This window comes from Labrus bergylta, chromosome 9, assembly GCF_963930695.1.
Source record: "Labrus bergylta chromosome 9, fLabBer1.1, whole genome shotgun sequence".
Classification (NCBI taxonomy): Eukaryota; Metazoa; Chordata; class Actinopteri; order Labriformes; family Labridae; genus Labrus; species Labrus bergylta.
In genome coordinates, this window is record NC_089203.1 from 15,853,029 (window position 1) to 15,866,260 (window position 13,232).

The 13,232-nt window shown below is 41.2% G+C and overlaps 1 protein-coding gene across 1 annotated transcript in view; it reads left to right on the forward strand.

Annotated features, from left to right (window-relative positions):
- Window positions 1-10,513, forward strand: part of LOC109993004 (dedicator of cytokinesis protein 2) — a 93,561-nt gene extending 83,048 nt beyond the window's left edge. Inside the window, exons 36-51 of the mRNA XM_020645807.3 lie at window positions 1,734-1,824; window positions 2,679-2,789; window positions 3,348-3,437; window positions 4,307-4,411; window positions 4,996-5,137; window positions 5,314-5,395; window positions 5,513-5,597; window positions 6,115-6,201; window positions 6,389-6,565; window positions 6,670-6,753; window positions 6,855-6,992; window positions 7,365-7,492; window positions 7,982-8,186; window positions 8,318-8,423; window positions 9,101-9,249; window positions 9,791-10,513. Coding sequence (XP_020501463.2) covers window positions 1,734-1,824; window positions 2,679-2,789; window positions 3,348-3,437; window positions 4,307-4,411; window positions 4,996-5,137; window positions 5,314-5,395; window positions 5,513-5,597; window positions 6,115-6,201; window positions 6,389-6,565; window positions 6,670-6,753; window positions 6,855-6,992; window positions 7,365-7,492; window positions 7,982-8,186; window positions 8,318-8,423; window positions 9,101-9,249; window positions 9,791-9,853 — 1,843 coding nt within the window. The 3' untranslated portion in view covers window positions 9,854-10,513. The remainder of the gene's footprint in view (window positions 1-1,733; window positions 1,825-2,678; window positions 2,790-3,347; window positions 3,438-4,306; window positions 4,412-4,995; window positions 5,138-5,313; window positions 5,396-5,512; window positions 5,598-6,114; window positions 6,202-6,388; window positions 6,566-6,669; window positions 6,754-6,854; window positions 6,993-7,364; window positions 7,493-7,981; window positions 8,187-8,317; window positions 8,424-9,100; window positions 9,250-9,790) is intronic.
- Window positions 10,514-13,232: the final 2,719 nt, after the last annotated feature.

The following is a 13,232-nucleotide window of genomic DNA, read 5'->3' on the forward strand; positions in this document are numbered from 1 at the left end:
CACAAAAATGAAAGAGTCCCAAACACTAAACAGATGATTTCTATCTTCTTCATTCAAGGTCTTATTGGAGCATTCTTACTGGGGACACAAACCAGAGTATTAAGTAGTATACATTTCACGACCACCTCCTCTTCTTACTGTCTCTCTGTCTGGTCTCTTTACAAAAGAAACCATTGAACCTATAGCTAGACTGTATAACAGAGATCATAAAATTCTTGGAAACTGGAATTATACAAATATTCATGCTATTGAGTTTTACCCCTCTGATTGTATGTGTTGTTAAGTGTTAAGTGTGATTGTTGGTTGTGTCTCTTGTCTGATGTGATCTTTGTAGTCTGCTGTAAACCAGTTTTAACTGAGTCTTGTTTAACTGTAACTTTTGTCGTGTAACTTTTGTATTGTCCTGTCTAATCAATGAAGAAAATGTTGTTGCACTCTAAAGAATTTAGCATTTTTACTCTCTATTAGTCCTGTTTCCTTTTGAACAGTTGTTTTGTCTGAATTTGACCTGAACTCACTGCACACTCATAGCTGTCCTCAGAATTTTGGATGTATTGGGGGATAAGATGCTTATGTAATGCCTAAAGAGGGACCAAGGCTGTAGATTTAAAATAACTGTCGACTATAAACGACCATTGATGTTTCTGGTGGACAGTTTGAGCCGGCCTTTGCCAACGTTTCCATTCAGTGGTGACATAACCTTCATCTTCCTTATTTAATCAGAGGGCAGCATGACATTGGTTTGAATTTTAAAGAAGAATTTTTCAAACCTATTTTTTTTCTGTACAAAGTGTGTCCTTTCCCAGTGGCATGAAAGAATGAATAGTGAGTGTGTGATTATTTTTGGCTTTATGAAAGCATGTCAGTGGTGAATACACCGGTTCATGCAGAAAGCTGGAAGAGGAAGAAAAAAGGAAAGGGAGGGATTTAGAGGAGGTGGGAAAAAGACAACAGGAAGAATCAAAGTAGATGAACATGCACTCAGGGAAGTCAGATGTGTGTGTTTGATTCCCAGTAATGCAACATTTAGACAGAGTGTGTTTAAAGGGGGCAGAAGAAAGAGATGTGAAAGTATTAGAAAAAGAAAATATACCGTCAGTCATTCAACCAGACAGAATGACACATAAAGCCATTTCCTGTTCTGTCAAACATGCAAGTCAAACTTTAATGAAGACACAGAGGGCGATATATGCATACAGATATAAACGGGTACAGGATAAGTAAAAATCTACATTTGGATGTTTAGTTCTCATGTTCCTCCTTATCCTGCTTCTAAAACTTAACTGAACAACAAAACATCAGTGAGTGCATTAGATGCCTCCATTGACTTGCGCTGTTGCGTGTATGCATTGTGTGTCCTTGCCATGCCTATGAATACATCTGTGTAGTAAATAGTTCAGGATATATACTGTGTGTGTGAAGAATACAGATTGATTGACACTAAAGTGATTGATGTCTTAAATTGCCTTCAGCTTACCCAACAGTGGCATCTAGTGGAGGGATGTATAGGATGCATGTTCAATTCACTTGACCTCTGTGACTGTGTGTGTTTTTCTTGTGTTTGTGTGTGTGTGTGTGTGTGTGTGTGTGTGTGTGTGTGTGTGTGTGTGTGTGTGTGTGTGTGTGTGCGTGCGTGCGTGCGTGCGTGCGTGCGTGCGTGCGTGCGTGCGTGCGTGTGTGTGCGTGTGCGTGTGCGTGTGTGTGTGTGCTTGTTTGTGCTTCTTTGTGCTCAGGTACCTCTACAAGCTGAGGGACCTTCACCTGGAAGGTGAAAACTACACTGAGGCCGCATACACACTGCTGCTGCACTCTCGCCTGCTCAAGGTAGGACACACACTCTTAAGAAGAGATTCTTTTTTTCCTCTGGTGTTATGCTTTCGGTGTCTCAGTCCGCCTAATCACCTGCCCGTCTGACTCGAGCGAGACTGTTTTTTTTTTATTGGCTGAAGAATGGTTGCGACGTCTCCAGCCTCTAAATGATGAAGCTACGAGGTTTGTTTATGGCACTGCACCGGCCACTGTGGCTTCATCACTACTGTGATTGATGCCTTGAGTGTGTGTGCGTGTGCATGTGTGTGTGTCTGAGTGAGTTTGACCTCTTTTGTCTCTTCATTTCTTTTATAGGACACTTCGAGGCTCACAGAGCAGACAGAGGAATAAGGGCATCTCTCCCCTTCCTTTTCTTCTCCCCTCTCTGTCTAGTATCATTATGTCAAAGCAGTTCAACTCTTTAATGTTTTTTTATAATCTCTCCATTCATTGTCAGTGTCAGTTCTGTCATTCCTCTTTCACATTGTTGCAAAGAGCAGGCTGAAAGGCAGAGCTCCCTCTAATCTCATTCTACCTCACCGTGGATAGAGCAGCTCCTATAATGTCTTTCACTTTGGTAGATCACGTCTTCTTTAGTTGGTTTCATAATGAATATCCATGTAATTTTATGATCTGCTTTCTTTTTAATGTAATAAATGAGTCTCTTTTTCAAACTGTGCTTTCACCTTTATGATTTATTACAACAAAGAAAAGCTTTAACCTCTCCTCTCTAGTTTCAACACCATGATGAATGGGACTGCAGAAAAAGCTGCTCTGATAGTGACCTGTTCTCCTTCGTTTAAACAATAAGAATGTTTACATACGTTATGGTTGCTCACTGTTTTCCTATTTGTGCTTTCTCCCTCTAGTGGCTCGATGAGACGTGCAGCCCCCAGTTCGAGTCTCACGGCTACCAAACCCAGCGGCAGCTCAAAGAAACGCTCTACGACACCATCATTGACTACTTTGACAAGGGCAAGGTCAGCATCTTTTGTAGAGCATGAAGTGTTTCTCTTTTGTTTTGAAAAGTGTTGCTCAGAAATCACTTCCACTTATACTTTTCTCTTTTGAGAGACAGAAAATGAAAATGTTCTTATTTTTTATTTATTTTTTGGAGGGCAGAAACCGCCTGCATTCCTTTCACAAAAAGGATAAAGAGAACACAATACAATGCAAAAATAATCCTTCAACTTTGTGACGCGCAGGAACAAATCAAATCAGAATTCAATGCATGGCCGATTATTTTTGAAAAATGTTCTTTCCCTTTCCCATTCAGTGTCTTCTAAAAGATGAGACAGTGTTGCAATATTGCAGTGCGGCTGTGTTGGTGACACTATATCTTTTTGTATTCTCCATGAGTGCTTTTTGTGTTCTCTGAAGCAGAGGAAAGAGACATCTCCCTCCACTCTCCAGGGTCCTGGAAACACAGAATTTCACAAGCTGGCTCCCCAACAGGACAGCTGTTGCAGATTTATTAACAGATGGTGCAATGAAGGACACTTTCTTCTTTCCTAATGTGTGTGTGTGTGTGTGTTTAGATGTGGGAGGAGGCCATCACTCTGTGTAAGGAATTAGCTGAACAGTACGAGAACGAGATCTTTGACTACGAATTACTCAGCAAGAGACTGGTAATACATGATTATTTCATCCTTTTTTTTTTTTCATCTTTCTTCTCTCTGCCTTGTGGTTTGAACTCGTTGTACAGATGTTATGATGTTGTGGTTGTCTTGAGCTTAAGTGGATATTTGAAGGAAGGAAGTGAACTCAAGCAAATTATTCAAGTAGCAGCAGTTACACTTGTGTTCAATGTATTTTGGACAAATAGTAGAGCTTGATCTTTGTGAAGTGCTTTTTTAGAGCACACAGCGTTAGAACATATTGTGCCCAATAAGCAGTTTCACTTAAGTAGCCATCTGCACTTCAACATTACCAACGATTCAGTGCAATAATAAATCCCTGTTTAAAAAGGGATACTTTCTTTACACTTCCTTGACACAGATCTTCCCTTTTAAGCCAGAATAACCAAAGTTTGAAAACCCCGTAATTCCATATGAGACCACAGATATGGTTGCCAGTCATCAGGAACTTCAAAGCCGTCTCACTTTGTCCTCTCAATCATTTGTTTGTTTCTTTAATCTCTCACTTTTGAACCACAGTAGAAGTGACCCCCCCCCCCCCCCCCCCTCTATCCAAATCCGTCCTCCCCATCCCCACAGAGAATTACACTTTGAAATGAAAAAAACATCTCTCTCTCCTTTATATGACTGCAGCAGAGGCCCTCTCTGCTAATGCTGAATTTATGTGGTTATATAAATGACAGACACTGCCCTTGGATGCAGTGCCCTTTTTTTTTTCTACATCTATCACCCTCAAAGGCCCAGCATTCTGCTGAGGGTGGCTTTGTCATTGGTACCAGCTGATAGAAGTGCTTCAGCTGCACACGGTGCACAACCAAACGTCTCCTTTTTTAAATCACACTCTGCCTCTCCCTCTGCAGGAGAAGCAAGCCAAGTTCTATGAGAACATTATGAAGATCCTGAGGCCAAAGCCGGACTACTTCGCCGTGGGCTACTATGGACAAGGCTACCCTCCGTTTCTCAAGGTGTTTGTTTGTCTCTGTTAGGGAGAGCGAAATGATGACTTTATTACAAAAGGCATACATTCACAGTATGCGCAAAAAAAACACACATGTTAAACAGTCTTTATCTTAAAAACATGAGGAGGTAAGAAAACATTTGTTCTCATTTTCATCGGTGGAGCTGAGCTTTAAAATTGCAACAGTAGACAAGTTTCTGAACACAGGAGCCAGACAGTTCCCAGCAAGGGACTTCAAGTACCTTATGGGAACATTGTAGATCTATGGGTTTCAGCAGTGTTGCAGGATCAAATATTCCACCTTTTGTTGCTCCTGTATTCAGTAGATGTGTTTATATGCTGTGTTAAGGGGTATGACAAAGTCACTACCTTTGTTTCAGTGCAGCAGGGCGGCAAAAAGAGAGACCACGTACAGGGCCATTTGTTTTTTGGCTTGGATAAAGATAATGTGTGTGCAGCTTTGTGCTGACTGTCCCGCTGAAGAAGGTCATAATACGGAGAGAGGCGACCCTTTTTTTTTTTTAACAGGATAAAAAATGTTTTTATATTCATTTATCATTTTTAAGACCAGGTTGTTGTCTTCTGCTTCAGAACAAGGTGTTCATCCACCGTGGTAAAGAGTATGAACGCAGAGAGGACTTTCAGAACCATCTGATGAGTCAGTTCCCGAGCGCCGTGCGCCTCAACACCACCACCATACCAGGAGACGACATCAGGAACTCTCCACAACAGTGTATCCTAACTTTAACTTCTCACTCTTACTTTTTCTTTCGGTGTAACTGTGTAACATGAAAACCAAGTAGCTGGTGTTCCTGACTTATCAAATATGAGTGTGTACGCTCTGCTTCAGAGATGTAGAGACACTCTCCATCACGTAGTGAAGTTTTATCCCTGAATGATCTGAATCAGATATCCAGTGTTTCACTGTGCAGCCGGTCCTGGAGATTCCTCCTCGCCTGAAGAACAAACCTGTTCCTGACCAGATTATCAAGTCAGTCATCACACAGCATTTTTAAACTCACATTCTGATCACGCTGTCACATTTGGCTCTTTTGTTGTCTTTATTGGATTTAAACCCTCTCACCCATTCTCTTTACACCGTTTGAAGCTTCTACAAGTCTAACTACGTGCAGCGTTTTCACTACTCCAGACCTGTGAGGAAAGGACCTGTGGACCCAAACAACGAGTTCACTGTAAGTTGTTTTATGTTGTTTGTTTTTAAAGAAAGATTCATGAACACAGGGAACAGTCAAGTCTAATTTTCTTTTTCATTGGTCTGACAATATGTCATTCTTCTGTAAGATAATGTTGTTTTTTCTTTCGACATGTTTTGGTTTGATTGTTTGATAAGATATTGGATCATGTTTTTGGGGGTTTGAGATGAACTCTTCAGATGCAGCATCAGACTCTGGTTTCCTGTGAGGCATCCCACTTATTAGACATCATATCTTGATATGAACACAATGCCCATACGTGGCACCATCATTGTCTTAGTTGGCAAAGTTAAGACTTACTCTCCGTCTGTAAGGTCACCTTATAGGGTTAAACACTCACACACTGCAACCTTCTTAAACTTCAGGACTTTGAACTCCACCTCTGCCCACTTTCTGCAGTTTAAGCAAATCCTGCAGTCTTTGATAAAAGACTGAAACACATGTTATGACTATTCACAAAAGGGCAGAGGCTAATCTAATCCGCTTTCTTTTTTAGTCGATGTGGATTGAACGCACCACCTTCACCACTGTGTACAAGCTGCCAGGGATCTTGCGCTGGTTTGAGGCCACTGACATGAAACATGTAAGTTGTTTGCTTTTACCTCCGCTGTCACACAACCAACCACAACAGATGACATCCCTTTTATTTGGTTTTCTATGAAGAACACCTCTGGTCCTAACTTGATCTGTTCTTTCCCATATCTTATTTTTTTACCATTTCTCTCTCCTCCTCTGCCCTGCTCTTTCTACCCCTCTGCCTCTTTCTCCAGACCACCTTGTCTCCACTGGAAAATGCCATAGAGACCATGGAGTGCACTAATGAGAAGATTCTGACCTTGATAAACCAGTACCAGGCTGACTGGAGTCTTCCCATCAACCCCCTCTCCATGCTGCTCAACGGCATCGTGGACCCTGCTGTCATGGGAGGCTTTGCCAACTATGAAAAGGTAAACGTAAAGAATCCACCCCGGGGTGTTAAAGCTCAGTGCAAACACGATGCTAAGTTGATCTGTGATCCCTTTAACGAGTTTGATTGTTTCCTATTTATCAGGCATTCTTTACTGAAGAGTACACTCAGCAGCACCCCGAGGACAGAGACAAACTGCTGCGCCTCAAAGACTTCATCGCATGGCAGGTACTGAAACACCCTAGCACACTTTATCGACCTCACCACATAAAGCCGTGTCGTTTTGATGTGGTCGTTGTGTTGACATTATAAAAACTTGGTTTTTATAGATCCCATTACTGGGCAGAGGGATCTCTCTGCATGGGAAGAGGGTGGCGGACGACCTGCGTCCATTCCATGAGCGGATGGAGGAGTGCTTCAAACAGCTGAAGAAGAAGGTGGAGAAGGAGTACGGAGTGAGAGAGTTGGTAAGAAATAAGGATGAGGGAGGTAGACGGTGAAAAAGCAGAAGCAGGGTGCTGTGGTAGAGCTGCAATCACTGAGCTGATAATGTGCTGACAGGCTGGCTTCAGACACAGTTAGGATGCTCCTTTATTGGATAAATACGATCATGAACTTCTTTTAAAGTGGCCCTGCCCTTTATGAGAGATTAAACTAATGATGAGAAGGAGTGACGATAAGCTCTTCTTAACTTCACTCGCTTTTTGATTTTTACGCTTCTCTGATTATGGACTTTGGCGCTTTTTTTTTCCACAGACACTGTCTATAAACTTTACAACAGAAGTACGCTTCGGTCTTTTTATCGAGATACTAAAAAAAGTTTGACTATCTGTTTCCAGCCGGACTTTGATGAGAGGAAGTCCACTCGTCCCCGCTCCATGCTGCGCTCCTTTCGCCAGTCCATCATCTCCATCTCCTCACTGCATGGATCTGAATGTGGGACCCCAACTAAGCTCAGTGCAGACAGGTAACATACTTACATGTGTTTTGATGGTGTATAAACATGTGAAATCATCACAAGACCTCAGAGTGCCTAGACGATGCAAAATTCACTGAAAGAAATGACTGTTCATTTATTTTATCTGATAGAGTTAATGTAATTGAAGGGGACAAATCCACTTTTACTGTATTTTTTTTACATGTATTTGTGTAACCTAAATGTCTACTGACCCACAAAATCTGAAATAAACCCATCCAGTCCTTTGTTTGTAGTCTGCATAAGTCTTACGTCACAGAGAAAAATGCTCTGTTTCAAATTAGCTCAATTTATGATGTCACAATCTGGATTCTGGTAAAAAAAAAAAAAATACCCTCCCCTCCCCTGATATCTCCACCCATGGACTCCACCCCAAGTCTAGAACAAAAATTTTGCGCAGGTCTGCCATTTTTAGATATTTTAGATATAGATATTTATATCCATTTATTGATGACCTTCACCCTTACTCACTCCTCTCAGAGACCTCCCCCCTGAGTCTCCAGTCTCCTGGACCACCTCTCTGCATCGCTCCAGCGGCAGCATGAGTGCAGGAACAGTGGATGAAGTGGTGACGGTGGGCGAGGCGGAGGTCAAACTGAGGAAGAGTAAGAAGAAGAAGAAGAGGAGCAGCATGATCTTTATCACAGAAGAAAGAGAACGGACGAACACGCTTGACAGCAAACGGGTGAGAGTGACGAGAAAAAAGGATGATGAGGAAATGTGGAACAAGTTAGAAAGAAACAGATGAAGTGAGTCAAGAGATGTTGAAGTGACAGGACTGTGTTGGAGTTTGTTGTGATCTCTGTCTCCCTCTAGCTGTCCAAGAAACAGGAGTTCCGTAGTGACACCAACTTGTCTGAGCCGAATGAAGGAAATGTGTCGCTGACGAACGCCAACTCCAGATCCCTGCCTGCCATCACAGGTATTTCACATACACAAACCCACGTGGTGCTGCATAGTCGACTGGGGTTTAGTCACACACACAACTTGGGGGCAAAAGTTGTCTAATTTTGAAGTTATGACCCCAGGCTGTGTTTATTTCTTTGTCCGGAGAGAAAGAAAAAAAAAAAAGACACCATAAGCCTTTGAAGCCTTGTGGATGTCAATAAAAAAAACTTGGCAGGCTGGGGAATGTTGCAGTAATTGCTTGACCTGACACAAATTCCGATGTGAGGTAGCAAAGTTATCATATTGGTCGTATTTTTTGTTGAAAAACGTCCAGTTTGTATTCGGTATCATAACCCTGCACTTCAAAACAGTGCATTAGAGCACAATTCACTGATGTCCCTCTGGCCTCCCGCCATGTTGGAGCAGGCAGGCTGAGCCAGCATTGATTGTTGTTTTAATAGACTCCTCTGATTAGCTCCACTGACTGCAGGCTGTACAGCTTCACTGAACACACACACACACACACACACACACACACACACACACACACACACACAGCTGATCCGGTGTTGACATTTCAAACAGAAAATCATTGGAACAGACGCTAGAGCAAAATTTGTCAAAACAAATCCAGGCAGCAGGGGTGGGCAGAGGTTTCATTGTCATCCAGTTATCAGTGAGATACAAAAACAAAGGTTGTTTACATTCTAGGTCTGTCCCTGGCTGTGGTCACGGGCACTGAGGAGACGGACTCTGTCAGGGTCAGGAGGGACAGTAAAAGCATGTCTGTCTGTGGGACTTCTGACCGAACAGCAGACAGACGCTCAAAGGGAGTCATTAACCTGTTCTTCAAGTCCAAGGTGAGGAACATCAAGTTCATTTCCAAGAATAAGGACTTCTCTTTGAGTCCTGATTGGTTACATCTTGGGCAGTAAGCTTTTCTGATTCTTTGCTGAGAATCAGAGGAGATTATCAAGACATGTTAAGTTTAGCTTAAAGACTGGGCCCGGGGGGAACGGCTAGCTTGGCTTTAACGAAAGCAGAAGAATAAACCTACCAGGACTTCTAAAGGCGTCTAATAAACACTTCTTAGGTGCTTATGTTCAGTATTAAGACCAAGCTCAGACATTCACAACAGCTTAACTGTTAACAAGAAAGCAAAAAACTATTTTCCAAATATTTGAACAATTTTTTTGAACAGGTGGTTGCACATGTGTAACCTGTATAGTCTCAGCCAGGTGATGGTAAAACATAAGATCAAATACACTGAACTGTACTATTTGTGGATTTTTGACATCAGCAGAATCTTCCAGATAAATATGAACAACATCTTTTAATTAAATAAACCCATAACTTAGAGTAAGCTTTGAGTTTACATTGTGCATGTTTGTGTTTCAACAGAATTCCAAATCAGAGGATGTGAAGTCTGGAGACTCGACGAGAGACAGTAACAGTCATTTCTGAAATGCTTCTTTTTAGTTTCTTTCCTTTGCTTCTTTTTTATTCATTTGTTTTATAATGAGTTATGAGAGTAACACCAGATTATGCATACACTCCTCTCTCAGTCTGCCTGTCAGTCTCAGTGTTGCCGTTAATATAATTGATTGTACGTATCAATAAAGGCTATTTTGAGGCCTTGACCTTTTTTTCCCCGGTAATTCAAATGATTCCCAGCAAAGCTAAATGTCATCTTACAGCTTTTCAATCAATTGTGCTTCTACAAGAATGAGCAAACACAATCCATCCTGCCAACAGACTTGATTAAAAAGCTTCTTATTATACATTTTTGCCATTGTTGTGAGTGACTGAAGTTAATGGGGAAAATAATAATTTGATGAAGCACAAAGGTTAGCATGTCCTCCCAAAGGACTTGAAAGAGGAACATGCTGCCAAAAAGCTTTGGCTCTGATAGAACAAACGACAAAGTCTAATCAATTCAACAAACTGTGGTGCCTATTAAACAAAGTCTACAGGATGTGTTGTGTGCACACAATGAGAGTTGAAACAGAGTGTGTTCACTGTGTTTTCGTTATAAATAATGCTTTTTATTGTGCACGTGTTAGAGCAACCAACAGCATTACTTCTCTTATTATTTGGAATAAATCAAGCATAAAGAAAAGTGAATATTGTTGAAATGTTCTTTCTTTCTTTTTTACTAAGAGTTTTATGACAAAATACATTAAACAACCTATAAGTATAACAACAAACTGGCAGACGACTAACCTGGTATTTAGAAGGAAGCAGTTGGAAACAGGCAGACTAACTCTGTTTGAAGATTACAAAAGAAGCAAAGTGTTTCTGAAGGTCGTTCATTACCATTGTGTTACTTATTGGTTTCATCTTAAACTATCTGATATGTAACCAGACAGTTGAGCTTTCTGAGATGCTTTCACACTGCAGAACACACTCAGCGCACTGAAAGTCACTACTGTGTAAAAAGTTATTTCAGCTTCTGACTCGAGAGTTAAACCACAGCCTGTCATTTTTAATACAGATGAACTAAGCGGGGAAAAGTGAGCTAATTGTGAATGAATAGTAAAAAAAAAAAGTAGCTGTCAACATGTTAAAAGACTGAACTATGTTTGAGTTAATTCTGGATTTAGACCGTTGGACATTTTTTAATCACTTTTTGTTCCGTTTTTTTGGGGTGAGACCAAATTGGATGCTTGATCTTTAGCATGATCCTGCACCCCTAGCACTACAACAATATAAAGCAGTGAGCGCTTAAGCATCTTCCGTTCTCCCGCTTGATCGCAACTTCCTACACATTTCAATATTACAGTCTGCAGGTTTGCTAGCTACAGTATGTCTCAGTAACGAACCGTGAGGTCGACAACAGGGACGATTTTAACCATATGTGGTAGCTAACAGCTAGGTTGCGTTATGAAAGCCACATGAACCGTAGTGTTTCCAACACAACTGATGGAATGGATATAAGAAGACATATTTATATGTTATAAAATCGTATTAGGACATCTACAGTACCGCTTAACCTACATGTTTCCATAGAAAGGCACAGAAGAGCCCTGCCTTAGAATGTCAATGAAATACTAAATACTATGAGGTTTAAAGTCTTAGTACATGTGATTCAGAAGAGATCCTGAGTAAGCACAGCTGACCCTAACAGCTCATACATTACCCTCTGGTGTAGCCATTAAGCTTCAGCCTACAGACATCATGGCAATAGTTGAGTACATTTAAATATACTCCACTCTAAAACAGTTTGAAACAACAGGCTATAGACACTAACAGGGTCATATCATAAAATTAACTCTTAAAAACTAATTCTTAAGTATTTTCTTTAAAAAAAATAGACAACTTTCAAACAAACAAAACAAACAAAATTCATCAGGTTCAAAGCAAAAATCCTTGTCTAATTTCTTAAGCATGATCGCTACACTTCCATATAAAGGCTTCATGTTCAGCAGCCAAGTATGAGAAGAATTGTTGATTTCTCTCCAGCATTGACTATGCTGCTTTAATAAATGTACACTTGAAGCTGCTCATCTCTGCTCTTGACAAGATAGCACACATGTCCTCATTATTATATCGATTTCTCTGGATTTGACGTTTGAAATGCGCTCAGGCTCTACTTGTTAAGTTCCACAAAGATTCACAATATTTTGTGAGTTGTAATCCGTGGTCATGTTCCAAAATACAAGCCCCTGGGTTTGAATCTGCTCTGAGAAGTGATGTGAATAATAAAAGATAAACCCAGGATAGACAGTGTCTGCACTGCTCCCTGATTCTGAGCCCATCTTTTGGCCTGAGGACAAACAAACTCTAAGGCTGGTGAGCTGATTCCCTCTTTTTTTTTTTTTTACCTGTAGCTGAATTTGAGAGGGAAAGACATTGCACCCTTAAGGCTGGATATTGGTACTGTATAATATTTGGTGCTTTTAATTTGGATAGAAAAAGACTCCTCCAACTGAAAGCTGGAAATTGGTGATAGAGTAGTTGCGTAGCCAAGAGGAAGCAACGAGGTGTGCCAAGGCCATTTTCTAAGCCAAACAGGGCTGCTGAATGAGATCTATGGAACATGGAGACGTAAAGGCTTGTACAAAGTATTGCAAACTTACATCTTCTCCTGGGAGAGCAGGCAGCCTTTCAATGATAGGTTCAGACGACCCTCAGGCACATCTTTTTAACCAACACAATCAACGCTGAGGTCTGAGGCAGGGAACTGGAGTGCAAGAGTGTCCACCATCACCCAACCACCATCTCTCCTCCAGGAAGTAGAGAGCTTCTCTTTGGACTTCAAAATGACCATCACAGGACAAACCACGAGGCACACACCCAAGTGTGATCGGCCTCCTGGGGGGGGTCTAACCCCACTGAGGGTGTGATGGGACAAATGGCCAGAACTCCCTGAGACACACAGGTAAACAGCTGACGATGGTCACAGCTGCTCGATTGTCATCTCTCAGCCCACGCAAACACAAGTGGATCATGTGGTAGATCTTTTTGACTTTGTTCCAGATTGTGCCAACCTTTCTGTCTCTCTCAGGTTATTACAGGGACAAACTGTTTTTGTCTTTTTCCCAAGCAGGTATGGCTGTCAGGTAAGTCATGGAACTGTTATCTCCAAAGAATAATCAAAAGTGTGCAGAAACACCCAGTCCTTCTAATTGATCAAAATACATGACTTGTAACCATCTTTAACTCAGTTTATTTTTTGGCTCCTTCTTGGTGCAACTTGACTCCTTGAAGTCGTGACAGTGAGGAAGTGAAGTGGGCTTAGAAATAGATTAAGTCTCCCTTTTTCTTTATTGACTTTGGTGACATTTTCATGGAGATATTAAAATCAACTGTTTAAAGAGCAGACAGACTGTTGCATATGATG